Genomic DNA, 19834 nt, shown 5'->3' with positions numbered 1-19834 from the left:
GCCCCAATTCCTGCACCTTCACCCCTCAGATCACCCCAATTCCTGCACCTTCACCCCTCAGATCACCCCAATTCCTGCACCTTTACACCTCAGATCAGCCCTAATTCCTGCACCTTCACACCTCAGATCACCCCCAATTGCTGCACCTTTACCCCTCAGATCACCCCCAAATCCTGCACCTTCACCCCGCAGATCAGTCCCAAATTCTGCACCTTTACCCCTCAGATCACCCCCAATTCCTGCACCTTCACCCCTCAGATCAGTCCCAAATTCTGCACCGTTACCCCTCAGATCACCCCCAATTCCTGCACCTTCACCCCTCAGATCACCCCAATTCCTGCACCTTCAGACTTCAGAGCAGACCAGACCAATTCCTGCACATTTAGACCTATAGATCAGCCCCAGTTCCATTAGGAGAATGAAGAGAGTAGGCAGGCAGGGGTGGGGGAGTTGGCTTGGTCTTCTTCACTCAACAGCCTCCGCAGCCACAGGTGGTGCTGGCAGAAGATCCACCACTTGAATATTAGTAACATCAGACAGACCTCTCTGAAATGTCATCTAGGTGTGTGGGCTGGGGGAGTAGAGAGGTAGCCCAGGCTCTTATTTGATAGCCTAGTCCGACAGCCTATGGTAGTGGTTCTGTATTTGTGGGCAGCAGGGTCCCACCATAGGATCCTCCGGCAGGCCAGTTTGAGCCTGCGCATATGCCACTTGGCGATCTTCCGGGTGCCATAGAAAATGACATTGCGTGTCCACCCTGTGCCTTAGGTTGCCTATCTCTGCTATAAAGCACCTGTGTATGAAAATTTGCCTTTTTTGCATGAGGTGTTTATGGTCTGCTTGTTTTAAATTATAATTGTAGAACTCAAGAAATTGCCAGATTATGCCCCCTCATTTTTATTTTAGATGGGTGGGGGAAGGGTTTGGCCCTTCTGTCACAATTTTATTGCTGCCTGTGTCCTCACTGGGGGGACTCTAACCTAATTTCCCGTCCCATAGACAGTACAGCACGGCTGTATTGATCACAATGCCAATCATGAGCCAGTGCCAAGGACATCATGGTTGGAAGGGGAAGCACCAAGCATCAAACTTAAAAAAATTGTGATAAAAAAAAATTGTGATAACTTGTTTTTGTTCTGAAAATGTTTTTAGTGGGTTTTTAGAAATAAAAACAAACAAGAAAATTAGAAGAATACAATAAAGCCGACACAATAGGCAGAGAACGCTGCAAGTAGAAACTAAAAGAACAGATCAAAATACAAATGAAATGTTACAGTATTTGACTAGGTATCAGAAACAATATATTTTATATAATTATATGTCGCTTGTAATAAATAGTAATAAAAAAATAAATAAAAACTCAGAAAATAAATTAATGGCAGCCAACAAAATATAAATATAGAAAATATATGAGGAAAATGTAATACCAGGATAAAATGGTTCTTAAATTTTCATGTTTTCTGGCAATGTGCAACAGGCACAGAATTCAGGGAGGGTTTCCAGCTATCCATAAAAGGGACACTGTCAGTAAGTGACTCGTTACACTGCCAACCGCTGCTTGTGCCCTATCATGGTGGTCACTACTACTGATTTCATCTTGGTTCAATTTCTAATTCTCTAAGGCACGGTTCTCAAACTCATTTGACTCGGGGGCCACTCGACAATTTTTTTTCTCACATGGGGGCCGGCTTGACAAATTACATCAAAATAAAATGTAATTATATCCGGTATGGTTCTACGGACCCCAATATACACACAATAAGGCCCCATTCATATCTGTAAGTTTAGGTGCAATTAGGGATTCCTATGTCAGGAACTTGTGTTTTCCTGCAGCAGGAATGCCTAATCTGATGTTTACAAGTGGCAGCTGTCACCTATTCAAGTTAATGATCAGGTGACAGCAGCTGGATGTAAACGCCTGCACACCGCATGTAATGGTACGTGATATTATTACATGCGGTTAGAAAACACTCTCCCTGGTTGCACAATCGATGCGTCCATGGAGAGTGACTGATTCCTAATCACATATCTTTACATGCGGTGTGCAGGCGTTTACATGCAGCGGTTGTCACGTGATCATTACCTTGAATAGGTGACAGCTGCCACTTGTAAACACCAGATTAGTCTACCCCCTGCTCATTTAAAATAATACACAAATATTTCAGATCAAAGTTGAAAAGTTTTGTTAAATAAGATTTGACGTGGAAGAGGAAGAGAGTTTTTAATCCGATGTGATAGTATGAATCTCTCACCCATAATGAAGATGTAATTCATTAACGTCGGTCTATTAATAGATAATGAACGGGAGCTATCAGGACAGCTCTATGGCAACAAGAACAAAAAACATTTATGATCATTTATAGTGGTGTTACTGCAAATTATGGGGCCCCATAGCAAAACTTCAGGGCCCCCCTGGCCCATAGTGGCTGGCAGTGTCAACTGTGGCAGTGCATGTCATTGATTTTAACATGAATGTATGTAGACAGGGCTGGATTTACTCTCTCTGCTGCCCCAAGGCCAGGTTCCTTAATACGCCCCCCTAAACACCAACCCCCTCCCCCAATGGAGACTGCAGGCTGCATACAAGTGATCTCGGCGACATCGCCAGGATCACTTGTACAAAACAAGCGGCGGCTTCCCTGCTGTACATTTAGCTCTGTTTGCCCAAAGCAGGGCTAAATGTAGAAAACAACTACCCGCCAGGCGCCTGGAACTGCATGTCATCGGGAGATAGGAATTCCACACCCCTGCTGCCCCTCTACTCCCTGCTGCCCCGATGCTGGGCCTTGGTTGGCCTTGTGGGAAATCCGGCCCTGTATGTAGAACAGGCAGCAGGAGGGCTGTCAGCATATAGTTAGCACACTATTAGAGAGCAGTGCTGGGGGTAAAAGTTATAGTAGCACTGATAATAGGGTTGTCACCTGTCCAGGATTCACCCGGACAGTCCGGGTCTTAAATGCTGTGTCTGGGTTTCGTGGCAGCAGTGAGAATACACATTACTGTGTTTATAGCAATAACTCCTGCAGTATACAATTTCGGTCACTAGATGGCAGTGTTTATAAGTTCTGTTATATATCTATGGTATATACTCTGTTGTATTGAATGATATTTTGATTGTTATATTTACATATGAATGGGTGGCGCTATTTACATATGAATAAGCCACGACTCATTCTCCCCAAAAAATATCCGCGTGCCGCTAGCGTGTTCGGGTTTCGCTTGAAGAAAAGGTGGCAACCCTAACTGATAATAATAATAACCAGAATGATATTTTATATTGTGATAACGTGAATAATGGTCGTGCACACACTTACTCTTCAACCCTCAGACAAACTTCTTTACACTCTAGCTTCATTAAACTTTTTTTTTTGTAGAACCAAAAACCTCAGCCCTCCTATGGGGTATTCATGGAGGTTAGCTCTGGGGTTTGTGACTGCATTAGGCGTACAGAGAGTGGGGCAAAAACAAAAAACAAGGGGCGCCTTCCCTAGTGTAGATACACTATACGGCAAAAGTAGGATAAATCAAAGGTGGATCCTCATTTTAGCAAAAAAGCAAAACACAGCATGTGAGAGCTGCACAGATAGTGTTCCTGTGTGCCAGCACAGTATGCCTAAGTTGATGCGTTTCTGAGGAAGGGGGCGTGGCCCCGGAAATGCCCCTTGTTTTTGTTTTTCCCCTAGATATCACAGTCTCCCTGACTGATGTGGGGCAGCGACCTGTCGAACATCTGCAATTTTACCTCTTCAGTGGAGTGGTCATCTCTGGCGCTATTGGTTTTTTATTTTTGTATGGAGAGTGGGGGGTTAATTTCAATATGTGGCAGAAGTTCAGATAAATCTACACTGCTAAGATAGATAAGTAAATGCTTCTTCCTGCACAGCGGGGGTCTGTGACTAGATGATCCTGAGGTCTGATTTCAGCCCTTCTACCCTGGAAACCTCACAGTTCAGTATACCTAATAAGCCCCCTTATGGGGCCCCCTCCCGCCCGGACCCCCATAGTAGCGGCCTGGGCTGCTATAGCTATTGTTACGTCACTGGTCTTTAAAGGAGAACTATGAGATGAGTGATTTCCACTCGTCTCATAGTTCTAGCCGACCTGTGACAATGAGACTGTCACAGGTCGGCTCAGTAGATCGGGAGGTGAGCGAACACATACCAGGTTCGCTCACCTTTCGATCCTGTCACGGCTCTCTGCCGTGACAGGGGAGGGGCTGGATTCCCCCCTCCCCGCTCCGATCCGCCAGTGCTGACTGGCGGAACGGACGGGGGAGGGGCGGGTACAGCTGGCTCTGCCTCTAGATAGGCAGAGCCAGCTGTCACTCACACAGCTGGGCGGATCCCGTCATCTAAGTCGGGATCCGCTCCGGCTGCAGCGGCTCAGTATACCGCGAGCTATAAATCGCGGTATACTGAGCTTTGGGTGACGGGAGGACGCTAGTTTGTGTCCTCCCATTACCCTAAGGAGAACTATGGGGAAAAACACTGACCCCATAGTTCTCCTTTAATCACCTCCCGTCCGCCGATCGTTAAAGGACGGCCGGACGGGAGTCTCCTGGATGCGGGTGGGCGTCTTCAGATGTTCTTCGTGGCCGAGCCCGCTCGTGTGCGCCCCCTGGCGTGCACGAGCGGGAAACCACCTGGATTTTAAACGGCCAGCGATGGCCGTTTACATACAAGTGGTCTGGTCGCTTGTATAATGCAAGTGAGGGTGCGCCCCCCCTCCTTACCTCTGGTCGCCGTCGCTGTCCCCGCCGCAGCCATCCCCGCGATCCCGGGCGTCCATCCGTCCCGTGCGATGTGGCTCTGTGCACTGAGAACGGAGGGAGATCAGTACGCGATCTCCCTCCGCTCTCCTTCCAGTCTCTGAATGCAGGAAGTGATGTATATTACATCACTTCCACATTCCTCTGTCACTCTGGTACAGAAACCGGAGAGAAGCTGATGAAGCAGATCTGTGCTTCATCAGCTTCTCTGGGGGTCCCTAGGTGACATTAGGGGTCTTAGAGACCCCTGATGCCTCCATAAAGGGGACCTGTCACTGTAATTTGTTATCATATAGGGTACTTCTTAGCACCCTATGTGATAACAATAAAGTTAAGTGTAAAAAAAAAGTTTAAAAAAAAATGCTCACAAAATAAAAATTTACACACACAAAACAAAAAAAACCCACAAAATTTGTTTTAAAGTCCCCCAACCCCACATAGATGCGCAAAAATGCGTTGGATGCGCCTACACGCAAAAACGACGATTGCTCCAATTATGCTGTACACGTTACATATCATCGCGAACGTCGCAGTGAGAGCAATAATTCTCGGCCATCAATCACTGATAACACTAAACTGATGAGCGGTAACAGCTTTTAGAGCGTCGCCTATGGCCAATTTTGGCTATGGTGTTTTTTTGCGATTTCGCGGGCGCTCGCAATTTTAAGGCTTGACATGTTTGGTGTTTATTTACCCGACGTGACCCCGTCTTTTATATTTTACCAAAAAATTGGGTATAAATAAATGTTTCCTAAAATAATAAAGGGAAAAACATTTTTTTTTTTTTTAATATTCTGTATTTTTTTTGTTATACAGGTATTCCTCACTTAACGACTAAAAAAAAAAAAACCCCCCCCCCCCCCCAGTGGTGATTATGATTAAATACCACCAAAAGAAAGCTCTATCTGTCCACCAAAAAATGGTATAAAATTCATTTCAGTACAGCGCTGCATGACGGAATAAACGTCAGTCAAAGTACCGCAGCGCTGAATACTGAAAAATAGCCGGGACAGGAAGGGGGTGTAACACCCCGGTCAGCAAGTGGTTAAGGATATTATTTTTAAACATTAGAATTAAAGCTGAATTCCATGCTGGAAACAAAAAAAAACCTGCAGTGCCTCCCCCCCTCCCACACTGCAAGGGTGACTAGGGATAGAAGAATAAGGTATAATACCTTCCTTACTCCGGTAGGCTCCCACTTTCTGTGGGACTGTTCCTGCAAAGTCTCTTCTCTTAGACTCTCCTGACCGCCGTTGCACCCCTGCTTCCTCTACAGTGTTAATACACCAAGCAGTGTATGTAATGACCCCCAGGGAGTGTCCACAACACGGAGCGTCAGGTAGAAGGGGAGAGCACTGGTTGGGGGGGGGGGGGGGGGGGGGGGAGCACTGCAAAGATTTTTCTTCCAGCCTGGAGTTTAGCTGTATGTATCTAGCAGTCTTAGACCAAAAAAGTTTTGTTTCTTCACCACTGCATTCCATGGGTCATGTTTGTGTTAGGAAGTTCACACTGTGGACATTTATGACTATATGTGGACACATTTCTTAAAGGGATATCAACCCTGTAATAGCATAATGACGCATTTTGTTTGTGATAACGTTTTTTTTAAACATTTTTGTTTCTTCTTCTGGCCGCTTCTGGAACTTTCTAGCTGAATTCAACCAAAGAACTGGAGGGGAAGAGGGAGCAGATGACGGTGAAAGGGGTCAGATGACTCATTATAGTCCAGGGTACCTGAAACCTCTTGGAAATGCAACCGTCTCTGCTTAAAAACTAGCCATGTATTCTAGCAGTAGATTTGACTAAATAATATAAAAAAAAGAATGACGTGCCGTTGGGTTGGAGGAGGAGCTTGTCCGAAAAAGATTATTATACATGCTCTACAAGAAGGAGAAGCCTTTGGCCATTGTCACCAGAACACAGGACTGTATTAAGAGAACTCTCCTCACTTCCTGTTTTATTGAAGCCCATTCGCACTGCGTTTACATGTATCATTTGTTGATTCTTCAATGCTCACTATATTTATAATGTATAAAAATGAATGATAACACACCCAAAAGTGCATAAAAATATGCACAGAAAGGTGCAAACCCAGCCTTCAAAATAACAAAAAATTTATATTTCCCCTCCCCGGCAACAGGAAGTAAAAGTGACCCTCCAAGCTTACAACTTTCCCTACTCTGTCCAAAAATGTTGTTTCAACCAGTGGGTTGAACAGATTCCTCCGTCAATGCTTACGAGTAGGGATGCACCGATACCGGTATTTTGGTACTGAGTACGAGTACCGATAATTTTTTGACGGTACTCGCCGATACCAATTACCGAGTACCGGAAGTCCCATTCAGGAAGCCAGGTGGCTGTAATGACTCGCCACCCGGCTTCCCGATTAACAAGAAAGTCTGTCCCCTCTCACCTCTGCATGTCCAGCCTGTCAGTCCCGGGGCCTTCCTCCGGTACCCATGAGCGGCCTTCGGTAGCCGTTTCAGGAAACCGGGTAGCGTGTAATGACGAGCTGCCCGGCTTCCTGATACAGGAAGTATCGTGCTAGGCATCGGAGCATTTGGGCTAGTGTGAGTACCCACCCAAATACTCGGTATCGGCACCGATATCGATACTAGTATCAGTATCGGTGCATCCCTACTTACGAGCATTGATGGAGGAATCCCCCATGTTTTAATTGTATTCTGACAAGGCCGGTGACCTGAACGAAAATAGCAGTTGATTGGTTGTCAGCTCCATACGGGCGAGAATTTTACAACCGGCTCCTTCAATCAGTTGATCAAAAGCACCATTTGTACAAAATTCGGGCAAGTTCATCGAAATTTGGAACATGTGTACCCGACTTTATGGTATGTGGTAGACCATCATTGCTATTTGCTGGTGTTTATTGACTAAGCCTATTTACATTTTATCATTAGTGCCACCTATTGGTGAATTCTAGAAGTACAACTTGTTATATTTCAAGGGACAAACTTTAGTATGCTGAACCAGCGGTCGCCAAACCGGTGGTCCACGAGAACATTTTGGTGGTTCCCGGGCCTCAATGACTCAAGCAGTGGCTGTCACAAGGAATGCACGGCTCTCAGTACAGTGCCGGCTCTGCAGGAGGCGGGACTTAATAATATGGGCCGGGGTGGGCGGCACCGCTCCCTCCCTCCACAGCACTGCCACTCCTGCAGGCACACCCGCACCTATGTATGTATGTATGAATGTATATATAATGTATATGTACGTATACAGTAGATATATTCCCAGATTTTTTGTTTAACAAATTCATATTAGTGGTTTAAAATGATGAATTTAGTGGTCCATGAAGTCCAAAAGGTTGCCTACTGCTGTGCTGAACAATGCAGACAACAGCAAGATGAGACTCATGAGCTAGGACAGGTAAGTAAGTACCGTATTTTTCGCTCCATAAGACGCACTTTTTTCTGTGCCTGCGTCTTATGGAGCGAATACCGACGCCCGAGGCATGCAGTTTCGGGCGCCGGGCGAGTAGTAGGAGCCACTGCTCGTTTAATACGAGTGATCTAACGAGATCACTCGTATTAAAACCGAGCAGCGGCGACGATCGAGATAACCATAGAGCAGACGAAGAATAGACGTTCTTCGCCTGCTCTGTGTCATCACTGAGACCGTGGCGCTGTAATCACAGCGCCACCTGTCTCAGCGGTCACTAACTGCAGCTTCTGTCACAGCTTCCGTCATAGAAGCTGTCACAGAAGCTACAGTCTCGAGTGCTCCATAAGGCGCGCCGGACCTCCCTGCGTCCTATGGTCCGGTGCGTCTTATGGACCGCAAAATACGGTATTTGAAATTTATAATGAAATCGGATAAGCACTTCAGGTATATGGTGACTTGGTATAGACCTGTTTTGGTTGTTCTGGTTTGACTTATTCAGGAAGTCATTGTTATATAGCACTGTTATCGCCGCACTGATTTCCAACATCTGGCTTTTTCCTGTAGGAATGGGTGCCGAGGCCAAACCTGTGTTCCGCTACAGCAAGGACCAACGCCCGACAACGCTGCCCATCCAACCATTCGTGTTTCAGCATCATTTCAGCAAGCCGAAATCTCGCCCATTGCACAGCCACTTCACTTCCAGCCTTTCCCAGCTCTATGGATTGTCCAGCAGCCGGTCATCCAGCCAGCACAATGTGTCAGAGACCCAGTCGTCAGCCCCAGTCACGCTGTCCGGGCAAGCGGAAGCATCCAGTGGCCATCCTAGGATGATCAATGTGGTTGGGAAACTGTCTTTGGATGGGCTGGTGAATACTAAAGACGAGCAGAATGCATCGCAGGTCCCAGATACAACCCGGCCCTCACCACTGGGCAGCTACTCTCCCATCAGGAATGACGCCACTTACTTTCAGAGCATGGACTCTGGATCATCTAGCTCTCCATTTCCAGAGAAGACCAAGGAGAACCAACCTCCCAGGAGCCGCTCCTGCCCGATGTCGGCCAACCTCTTGCCTTTTAGGTCAACGCAAGCCAGGGGCACCACACTTCCGGGAGCGGTCAAATCCACCCAAAAGTATAAGGTCTCTCCTAAAGCAGAGGTTCAGAAGTCGATTGTGAAACGAGAACCTTTGAAGGAAGCCAGCACACAGGTATCCAAGCACGGCCTTCCTCCCATTACATCACTGCCTCTGCTAAACACCGTCCTTCAGGAGGTCACCAATGACATTCCTCCAAAGGAAGACGACAAAGTGAAGAATTTTCCAGAGAAGATCATGATGCCAAGACCAGTGAATGGTAAGAAAATCCCACATTCTTTTTATTGAAAGTGTATGTAAACCCTAAATCAATTTTATATACCCTTTAAGAGTTTCCTAAAATTTGGAGGTATATATACAGATAGAGGTATATATACAGACAGAGATATACGTTGTGTACATGAACAAGGAAAACAGCTGGTAAAGGAATACAGAACCATACATATTAATACAGTAACAGCACAGTATAGGCAAGTGAAGGATGCACGTTTCCATGACGGTGACATATTGAACATGGTCACCTATTTAGCCAGGGGTGGAAATTTTGGGGATTTGAAAAGACATCTAAGCACTCTATAGGTGTGCACACCTCCACAGTATAAAGAATCCAGCCCCAAACCGCACCATATCCAGGACTTAGTCGTAGAGCTCTTTTACTTGTAAGGTTGTTTAACTGACATAATATGGAGATCAAAGTTCATCCCTTAATGAATGAGTTTCATTTTTAAATGAACAATGTTATTTTGTATCTCTCTATCCCCCTCTGTGCAATGTTTATAAACAATGTTACTTTGTATCTCTCTATCTCCCTCTGATCAATGTTTATAAACACGGTGTCAGCAGGTTTCTAAAGGCTTCTGTGTTTGCCCAACTTCCTGCTGTCATTTTGACAGCCAGGAGTTGCTGGCAATTGAGAGGAAAGGAGCAGCAAAGAGGCAGGAGAATAGGGTTTAATACACACACCCTGTGTACTTTGATCAAGTTTTTTTGGGAGTGTAAAGCATGCACAAAGGTTCACAATTGGTTAAATATGTGCTGCACACCCAAGCAAGATATTTATATGATAACAAGCAAATAATAATTGTCAGTGCACATAATAACAAAGAGTAAAAAAATGAAATGTGTAAATCCAACAAAATATTTTTTTTGAGCACTGATCATAGCGATCATAGCGATCACATGAATGAAAATCAGCTATGAAGCCAATAGGGCTCTTGCACACCGGTGTCCGCCCTCATATACCATAAATGCCTGTTTGTGCTTTGAGTAGTGTTCAACATGGTGCTGTCTTTCCTTGTAAAGGATAGGAGGGTTTGGTTCCACTTTAACACATACAGAAACAATTTGGTGATATCCAGAGGTAGCAGATGAATTCACCTGATAGTCTACTCTCCACATTCTTGAAGCCCATATGTCTCCTCACACTTTGACCTCTGGTCAGTGAGTGGAAAAAATACCATTGGAGATTGTGTAATGAAATACTTGACAACAATGGATTCCCCACCTCCTATCAATCAATAATACATGGTCAACTCAAAAACCAAGCATGGGTATTCTTCATGCCAGTGTAATTATACTATATGGTCAAAGGTTTGAGGACATCTAGATGAGCTTGTTGGACGTTCCACAACCATGAGCATTATATGGAGCTGCCCCCACCCCTTCACCCTTCACCCTTTTCATCTTTAACTGCCTCCATTCTAGGAAGCATTTGGACAAGATTTTGGAGCGTGTCTGTGAGGATTGTACCCATTTAGCTAAAGAGCATTTGTGAGATCAGGTAATGCTGTTCGAAGAGAAGACCTGACTCTAAATTGGCCTTACAATTCATCCCAAAGGTCTTCAGTAGGGCTGAGGTCAGAGCTCTGCAGGACACTCTAGTTCCTCCACACCAGACTCATCAAACCAGGTCTTTATGGAGCTGGCTTTGTACACAGGGGACAGTCATGGTGGAACAGAGAAGAGCCTTCACCCAACTGTTACCACAAGGTTGGAAGAGCACCAATTGTCTAAAATGTCTTGTATGCTGCATTAACACAACCAAACTCAATAATTTGTAGGAGTGTCCACAAACCTTTTGGCCAAATAGTGCATCCGCTTTCCCTAATTACATCATAACTGGTGACGTTTGGAAGGGAATCCCACATCCTCCCAATGATTTCAATATGGCATCCAGTATTCTGACCTGAGGTCAGAGAGTAATGCAGAGAAATGGGTCGGGAGGGATTTTTACCAAATTGCTCATGTTTAGTGATATACAAGAGAGATTTATCATTATTTGCTCTAGAATGTGAATCTGTGTAACTCTTTCTTTTGACTCTTTCTTTCAGTGATAGAGTATCTCTTGGATTTTATGACTCAGTCTTAATGCCATCCACATGACCTTGGTCTGTTTATTTTTCACTCTTCTGACCCGTGTATCCAATTATTGGTTCCTCTCCACAGGAAAGCCTTCGTCTATCTGTTCCAGCGACTTTTTCCCGGATTATTTTTCCGTCACGGAGCGCCCCCCAGCTGAGTTCTGCCTGTCCCCTGATGGCAGCGCCGAATCTGTCTCCATCGATCTCCTACAGAAGAAAGGTGAGCCGTTCAGTAATATTTCTTGTAGGAGGATATGACAATAGAGACAGCTATGTTGTTGGTATGTTGCATATAAATACACAAATCAATGACAACCCAAAACGTTTCCGGTCTGTAACCCAACTGGGGAAATTCACTCCTTTCTATTTGTCTTGGTGAACGGTGGAACCCCGACAGAAAGCGATGGGCAATCCAAAAATGTTACAGTTGTCATTGGAACAAGAGTAAAGGGGGAAATAGTCTAAAGCCTTGGTTCTCAACTGGTGGGTCGTGACCCAAAAGTGGGTCGCGACCCCATGTTCAGTGGGTCGCCACATGCCTTCCACTTTTCTAGGTGAGAGACTCCTCAGCCTCCCCCTAGTGCAGCACCGTCAGTTCTCGCAGTGAGCAGCCATTCAAAATATGCTGCCCGGCTCTGCATGTAAGCTTAAGGGGAGGTGGGGTGGGCTGGAAGTGTAGCCATAAGGGAGCTTCATCCTTATGTGCATTGCTTACAGCTCTCACATGTGCCATGTAGAGGAGCATGGACTGGACTGACATCACATTCTGGCTCCTGGCACCTCTACAGAGCACACAAGTATGTTGTACAAGCCATGCACATATGGATGGAGCTCCGTCACAGCACAGCAGCCCACACTGGACCCCAGGCTGAGGATTCACTCCAGTTCTCATAAGGTAGGGAGACTGTGTGGATCTTAATAAAAAGAAAAGAAAATTATCATTTTTTTTTGGAGTGTGTGTGTATATCTGAGTGTGTGAGATTGTGTCTATCAGTGTTTTTAAGGGGCCGGTTAATACTAGAACAGTACGTTAATCACACAGCCCCATGCGATGAATGCACTGTACCACGCAATCACACCTATCGCCTGTTCTGGTGTGGAAGATGTGTTGCATTGCCATTAATTTGAATGACACCCCAAACACATCTTCCACCCACAGTCTGATCGTCTGCACTCGAACGAATGGTACTGCAATGCCGTGCATTCCATTGCAGTGAGACTTGGGTCACAACTTAATGACCTAGGACAAATGTGGGTCCCGAGGTTACACAGGCTGAGAACCACTGTTCTAAAGGAAACTTGATCCAGTGACAACTATCTAAGGGTTGGAATTCCCCTCACTTTGGAGAGATTTCCTCTCACTTCCTGTTGTGTCTCCATCAGAGCAATTAAAAACCTGACAAGGGCTTTAATCATTCTCTACTGGGAGGATCGGGACTACAAGCGTGCCCACCAACACACATGGACCACCATTGCCACTTACAGGAAGACGGTAAAGAGCAATGATGTGCAGCTGAAGTGAGTGTATGTAGACAGGAAGTCGCTGGAAGATGCCAGAGGGGATCAGCAGCACTAATTTCAGCCGTACATGTTTGCCTTACTCTTATAGGGGCCGAACAGCAGTGAGTGGATAACCGAAGGTCGCCGAGCTCGCTTATTCTGCTCGCTACATCCGAGGTAGCGAGCAGTAAAATGACAAGTTAATAAAAGAAAAAAGAAAAAAAACAGCATGTGGTCCCCCTACCGATCCATACCAGACCCTTTAGGTCTACAGTAGTAGGAAAGTTAGGAGGGACTCCAAGTTAAGAATGAAAAATAATGGGTAGTGTTTCCCCCCCAAAGTCATACCAGACCCTGGTATGAGGTCCCCCTTAAAATTCCCAACCAGACCCATAATCCAAGCACAGGCCAGGCAGGGCAGGAAAAGGAGGGGGGGGAGGGGCGAGCGGCCCCCCCTCCCTCCCATACCAGGCCACATGCCCTTGGCACTGGACGGTCCCCCCTGGAAAAGCACCTTGTCCCTGTGCCGATGGGGACAAGGGCCTCTTCCCCACAAGCCCTGAGGCATTAGTTGTGGGGGTGCGAGCGGGGGGATTATTTGCATCGGCGTACCCAGATGCTGGCCCCCCCCCGCTTTGTGATCGACTAAGGGGTACTTGTACCCCTACCCATTCACTAAAGGGTTAAATAAAGATGTTAAAAAAAACCCAACAAACGTCAATCACGGCATCCAGCGTTGTCAACGATAATGCCGACTCGCCGAAATTAAAAAAAGCCCGCCGACCCGTCAGCTCCCGCCGAACACACGCCGCATAATGACCTGAGTGACAGGTGCCGGCAAAAAGTATACAAATGGGTGGCGCTAGCGGTGACATCACTGATGGCTCCGCCTATTTGTTTTGATTTGTCCGCCACCTGTCAAATGACAGCCCACTGTCCCCAAATGACCTGAGGACGCTGGGCAGTCATTGAATGACAGCAACTGGGCAGAGCCAGCCGTGACATCACAGCTGGCTCCGCCCAGTTGCTTACATTTGCGGGGAGAACAGTCTGCTTTGGCAGACCGTTCTCCCTGCTTCGGCTGTGACTTCGGCTCAGCCAAACCGAAGCATATGCGCTCGGCTCGGCTCGGCTGAGCCGTTTGGCCGCCTTTGGCTGCTGTATGGGCTATAGTGAATAGCCCGTGCAGCCCTTCGGTTTGACTGAACTGGAGGGCTCCGGCTCCTTCGTGAATAACCCTTTAAGTGGGGAAGGATTCGGGTCAAGTTCTTACTGCTATCCGGGGTTCCGTTAGAAAGATTTCCCCCCACTTTTAATTCCAGTGACAAAGATTTTACCAAACAGGAAGTGGGGAAAAATCTGCAACAAGGACACAGACAGAAATACAAATCCCTTACTCTACTAAAGAAAAGCATTTCCTCTCTCTCTGTATTATTGTTGGAGAGTTCTTCTCACTTCCTGTTTGGGAAAATGTTGTCAGCAATACAGGAAGTGAAAGGTAATCTGTCTAACGGAGGCCCACAGTGCAGTAAAAACATAACAGGGGTGGTAACCCGTCCTTTGGCTGGACATACACTTGAACTAATCTTGGATGATTGGGTCCAGTATGGATGAGAACACTGCGTGTGATTGGCTGACTTAACTCATTGAAATGCATTTCCTGTCTCCCCAGGGCTGGTGAAGGCCGTCAATATTGCCGTCGATCTGATTGTGGCGCACTTTGGCACCAGCCGAGACCCCGGAGTAAAGGTAACAACGCAGTCTAAGGTCTATGAATATTATGCAATACAAACTTAATTCTACTTAGTAGATTAGAGAAGCCTGTCCCCTGCAAGCATGCTGCAGACAATGTGCCTGGATCTCTGTGTGGAAGCAGTGGTCTCTCTGCAGAGGTCCACCCTGCCCCCCCCCATGCTGAGTCAGACTCACAGCTCTATCAATCAACACAGCTCGTACTCACTGCTGATTGGAGGCAAAATCTATAGCAAAAACTATAGTTTTGAATGGAGTAGGAAAGGGTTTTTTTTTTTTTTTTGCAATCCATCCTCCCTGGCCTGACTGTCTTTGGCCCCGCCCCTTTCATTGTTTTAATCATCCATGATTAAGCATCACGTGTGGGCATTACCTAGGGGTGGTCTGCATGTGGCCTGCCTACGTACGCCCACTCCTCCAGACCAGACATCCCAACCTGCAAAACCTTATTTCAGGGAGGTGCCCTTCTCATTTCAGGGAGGTGCCCTTCTCATTTCAGGGAGGTACCTTCTCTGTTTTTTTTTATTTTGACAGCAGCCGTCGGCCACCTACACAATAAAAAAACAAAAACTAAATAGCAGGGGAATGAATAGTTAGGCTGCTATTGGTCATTTCAAATTGCAATAGCCAATAGCAGGCTTGCTCTTGTACCCACCCACTGCTGCTGTCAATCAGCAGTATACATGTGTGAGTGTATGTATATATATATATATTTATGTTATTATTAATTACATTATGTTTTTTTTTTATTTGTGATTATTAACACTACAGTATATGACAAGACTAGGAAGTGTGCCACTCACCCTCCACAGGCGTCTTCTATCGGCTCCCCCTCGCACTCATCAAAAGGTGTCTGCAGAGCTAGCTCAGGGACTTTTGTCTCCAGCCAATCACAGGCCGCCCTGCCTAAACCCCTCCCACAGACCAGCCACCGTTACAGGATCTGCGGGCACGATCTTTTTTTTGCCTTACAGCTAAAAACTTTATTTACACTCAGCAGAACCAGTGAGCGCAGCAGATCCGGAAAGGTTTCAATCATTTCCGGGATAAAATGTCTCTCTTGCGGGCGTCCGGGAGCCGCTATCTAATAGCGGGAGACTCCCGGAACGTCCGGGAGACTTGGGATGTCTGCCAGACTGACATCCACCCATCAAGTAATTTAACCCCTCCCAAGATCAGTCTACTGCTTGCATCACGGCTGAGGACACTTCAGAGGAGTACTGAGGCAGGGTGATGCAATTTTCTGTATGGACAGCAACGTGCCACCCCCCCTTCCACCAGCCATGATCTCCCGGCATTGAAACATAGAGACCCAGTGATGACATATGTAATAAAAAAGGAATATTATAAATGTCACTAGCAAATTGAAGGGGGGGGGGGGGATCAGGGAAGATAAAATATAAACAAATTAGACTTTAACATTGTGTTAGTGGATCTGGTGTGTTAAAAGTTGTAAAGTTATCAGAACACTATGTTTTTGTGCTGGCGGCCCTTTAAGAATCTAAAAGAATCTAATAATGAGCTGGAAGCATGACGTTCTCATTAAGGTAACAATGACATTTCCTGTCTATAAGCAGCAATAATGAGCTTCGTCCAATGAGGGTCATCGATTATAACTGTATAATGAGCCCAGCGCTGTGCGGATCCAGACAAACCACAAATCATTCCACGTCCCAGCCAATCCGATACGTCTGACTCTTAACACACAGACGACGGACATTTCATCATTTGTATCTGTCGGGTCACTGCGTTCCCTGGAGTCCAGCTCATTATCAGCATCATTGTCATCATCATCATTGTCATCATCATCATTGTCAGCATCATTGTCAGCATCATTGTCATCATCATCATTGTCAGCATCATTGTCATCATCGTCGTCGTCATCATCATCATCATCATTGTCATTATGAAGGATGCACCGATACCGGTTTTCATTATCGAGCACGAGTACCGACATTTTGCTTTCAGGACTTGCCGATACCGAGTACCGATACCAGTGCTTCCACTGGCATGGACAATCAGGAAGACATGCCGCTTGACTTCCTTATTGCCCAGGAAGCGGGCTTCATGTTGTTTGGCCGGTTCGATTGTGATGGGCTGGGAAACCGGCTTCCCAGCCAATCAACATTGTGTCGGCTTCCCGGGCAATCAGCATGGAGCCGGGAAGCGGGTAATTACTCGCCGCCCGGCTTCCTACGGCACTGCCGGTCAGAGGAAATCTCCCTCTGACCGCAAGTTCCGGTGCCGGGGAAGGTGCAAGTACTCTGCCAAATACTCGGTATCGGCACAGTTACCGATACTAGTATCTGTGCATGATGGTGATGATGACTATGATACATGACTAGTATCCTTGTCATTATCATAGTCGTCATCACCATCGTCGTCATCAGTTTCAGTTTTCATAGCTGGCAACATTATAAAACTTCAGCCAAGACTTGATTTTTGGAGTTGAGAGGGGTTATAATCTCATTGTCCCCATCGGGGGGAAATCTCTCTGTGCTTCCTTTGTGGTCACCAGTAAAGAATGTGAGATAAAATCTCCTTACAAAATAAAATCTTTTTCTCTTCATCTAAAACTACAAAAAGTTTTGGTTGTTGTACGGACTATAAGCTGAAGTTTAATCTACTCTTTATTTTCCTATCCCGGTTTCTCCCTTCCCACTCATCCCCCTTTTCCTATTTTCGTTACTTACCCGAATATAGCGATGTCATCACAGGGTCTCTGTGCTTCTCTATATGCAATAGAGGCAGATTATGGCTGGTGGGAGGGGCCAGCAGGGTGCTGTACATAGATTCCTGAGAACATCACAGCACCCTGCTTCTGTACATCTCTCAAGAGCCCTCAGCTCTGACGCAAGCAGTGGGCGGGCTCTTGGGAGGAGTTAGGCAAATATCAGAATGCCTTGATGGGTGGGTGTCAGTCTGGAGGAGTGGACGTTCCTAGACAGGCTGTATTTGCTTGCAGACCGTCCTAGGTAACACCCAAATGTGATGCTGAGCCTCCATGATTGAAAGACCTGAAATCCAATGAATGAAAGGGGCGGGGCCAGGGACAGTCAGGCTGTGGAAGAAACGGCTAGATGATGCTGGACATTCACCAGCCAGGAAATGAGGCTGTGTCTACACTTCTGACAGGCTGGCTAACTGAACAGGGGGCAGTGCCAAATGAGCCCTGCCTGAGGTCATCATTCCTAAAATATGGGCTTCTATCACATATTATACACAGGCAACTATAAAACAAATGTACATCCGCTGATAACCGTAATATCTCATAAAACTGGCCCTTGACTCGGACCTCACCTTTCTTCCCCACATCCAATCCCTATCCAAATCCTGCCACCTTCACCTTCCTAACATCTCCAAAATACGCCCCTTCCTCACCAAGGAAACCACAAAGCTGCTCATCCACTCCCTTGTTATCTCTCGTCTCGACTACTTTAACTCCCTCCTCATTGGCCGACCTCTACACAGGCTCCTCCCCCCTTCAGTCTATCATGAATGCTGCTGCCAGACTTATCCACCTAACCAACTGCTCACTGTCTGCAACCCCCCTCTGCCGATCCCTCCACTGGCTTCTATTGTATCACCCTAACCATCCCCTCCGCTCATCCCAAGACCTCCTGTTCTCTAGCTCCCTCGTGAACTCCTCCCATACTCGCCTCCATGACTTCACTACAGTCTCTCCCATTCTGTGGAACTCTTTACCCAACATGCCCATCTGTCTCCCACTCTGACTGCCTTTAGGCGAAACGCGCGACAAACACGCATATTCGATACGCCCAGGTGTGAACCCAGCCTAAGACCCATCTCTTCAGGGAAGTCTATCTCACCTCAACCTAACCACTGAGCTATCACATTCTCAAACAATTCATCCCCACACAGCTACCTCCTCATGTATCACTGGCCCCTCCCTTTTAGATTGTAAGCCCTCAGGGGCAGGGCCCTCCTTACCATCTTGTCTTGAATTGTATTGTGATTGTAATGTCTTCCTTATATTGTAAAGTGCTGCGCACACTGTTGGCACTATATAAATCCTGTATAATAAAAATAATAATAGTTTCCCGTTGAGCAGAACTATAAAAGTTTTTCCTCTTTCCTTTGCTCAGGCCAAGCTGGGGAACAGCTCTGTCAGTCCCAACATCGGGCACCTGATCCTGAAGTATCTGTGCCCGGCGATCAGGGACATCCTAAGTGACGGCCTCAAGCCATGGGTCCTGGATGTGATCATCGGGCAGAGGAGGAACGTGTCATGGACGGTGGTGGAGGCCTCCACACAGCTGGGTAATCCCAATATAAAAGTGAACATGCCGACCTCCGACACCAGAGTGTCTTCAGACGCATGCAGAACAACCTTCATTGTAACAACTTCCATGTTTTACATTGTTTAAGCAGATCTATGTGTGATTGGTAACTTACAGCACCTCTGTGGGGAATGGTAACCAGTGCTCCCCATCAACATGGAAAGGATTTTGCAGTAAATGTGCCCACAAGCTGTGCAGTAAGACGTGACTCTGGGTGAGGTGCTTGCTTTCTCTGAGCCATTATGGACCATCCAGTCTGAATGCTGTTTCTGCTCTGTAACAGAGAGATCATGTGATCAAATGCCTAGGCTTTGGGTCATATGACCAGCAACGGAGGTAGCCTGGAACTAGAAAGGTGGGAATTTTAATGGCAGTTCCACTTTAAGTTAACAGTTGACCATGGATCCAATTTAATGGAGCCATTGTCAATGGCTTATGTCAACTGGGGAGGGGCCTGGGGGAATAATTTAAAGGGATCTCCAGGACTACAGGTAATTACCCTTACCTCCACACTGTCCTTTCTCATAGATAACTTTCCAAAAACGATGTAGCTGTAACAATAAAAAGAATTGGTCATATTGCCCATTCAGGACAAAGTGACAGTTTCTGCATATATTTTGGGACATGTTTTCCTGGCATGATTTGGGCCCTTTAATT

The 19834-nt window shown here is 46.3% G+C and overlaps 1 protein-coding gene across 1 annotated transcript in view; it reads left to right on the top strand.

Annotated features, from left to right (window-relative positions):
• The window catches only part of RUSC2 (RUN and SH3 domain containing 2), a 48323-nt gene that overhangs the window by 18082 nt on the left and 10407 nt on the right, over positions 1 to 19834 (top strand). The window contains exons 3-6 of the mRNA XM_018573167.1: positions 8735 to 9523; positions 11710 to 11844; positions 14797 to 14873; positions 18983 to 19157. Coding sequence (XP_018428669.1) covers positions 8735 to 9523; positions 11710 to 11844; positions 14797 to 14873; positions 18983 to 19157 — 1176 coding nt within the window. The remainder of the gene's footprint in view (positions 1 to 8734; positions 9524 to 11709; positions 11845 to 14796; positions 14874 to 18982; positions 19158 to 19834) is intronic.

The sequence above is a fragment of the Nanorana parkeri genome, unplaced genomic scaffold (assembly GCF_000935625.1).
Source record: "Nanorana parkeri isolate BGI_ZX_2015 unplaced genomic scaffold, ASM93562v1 scaffold2261, whole genome shotgun sequence".
Classification (NCBI taxonomy): Eukaryota; Metazoa; Chordata; class Amphibia; order Anura; family Dicroglossidae; genus Nanorana; species Nanorana parkeri.
The sequence above is the reverse complement of the archived record's forward strand: the minus strand, read 5'-3'. Positions and strand labels throughout refer to the sequence as shown.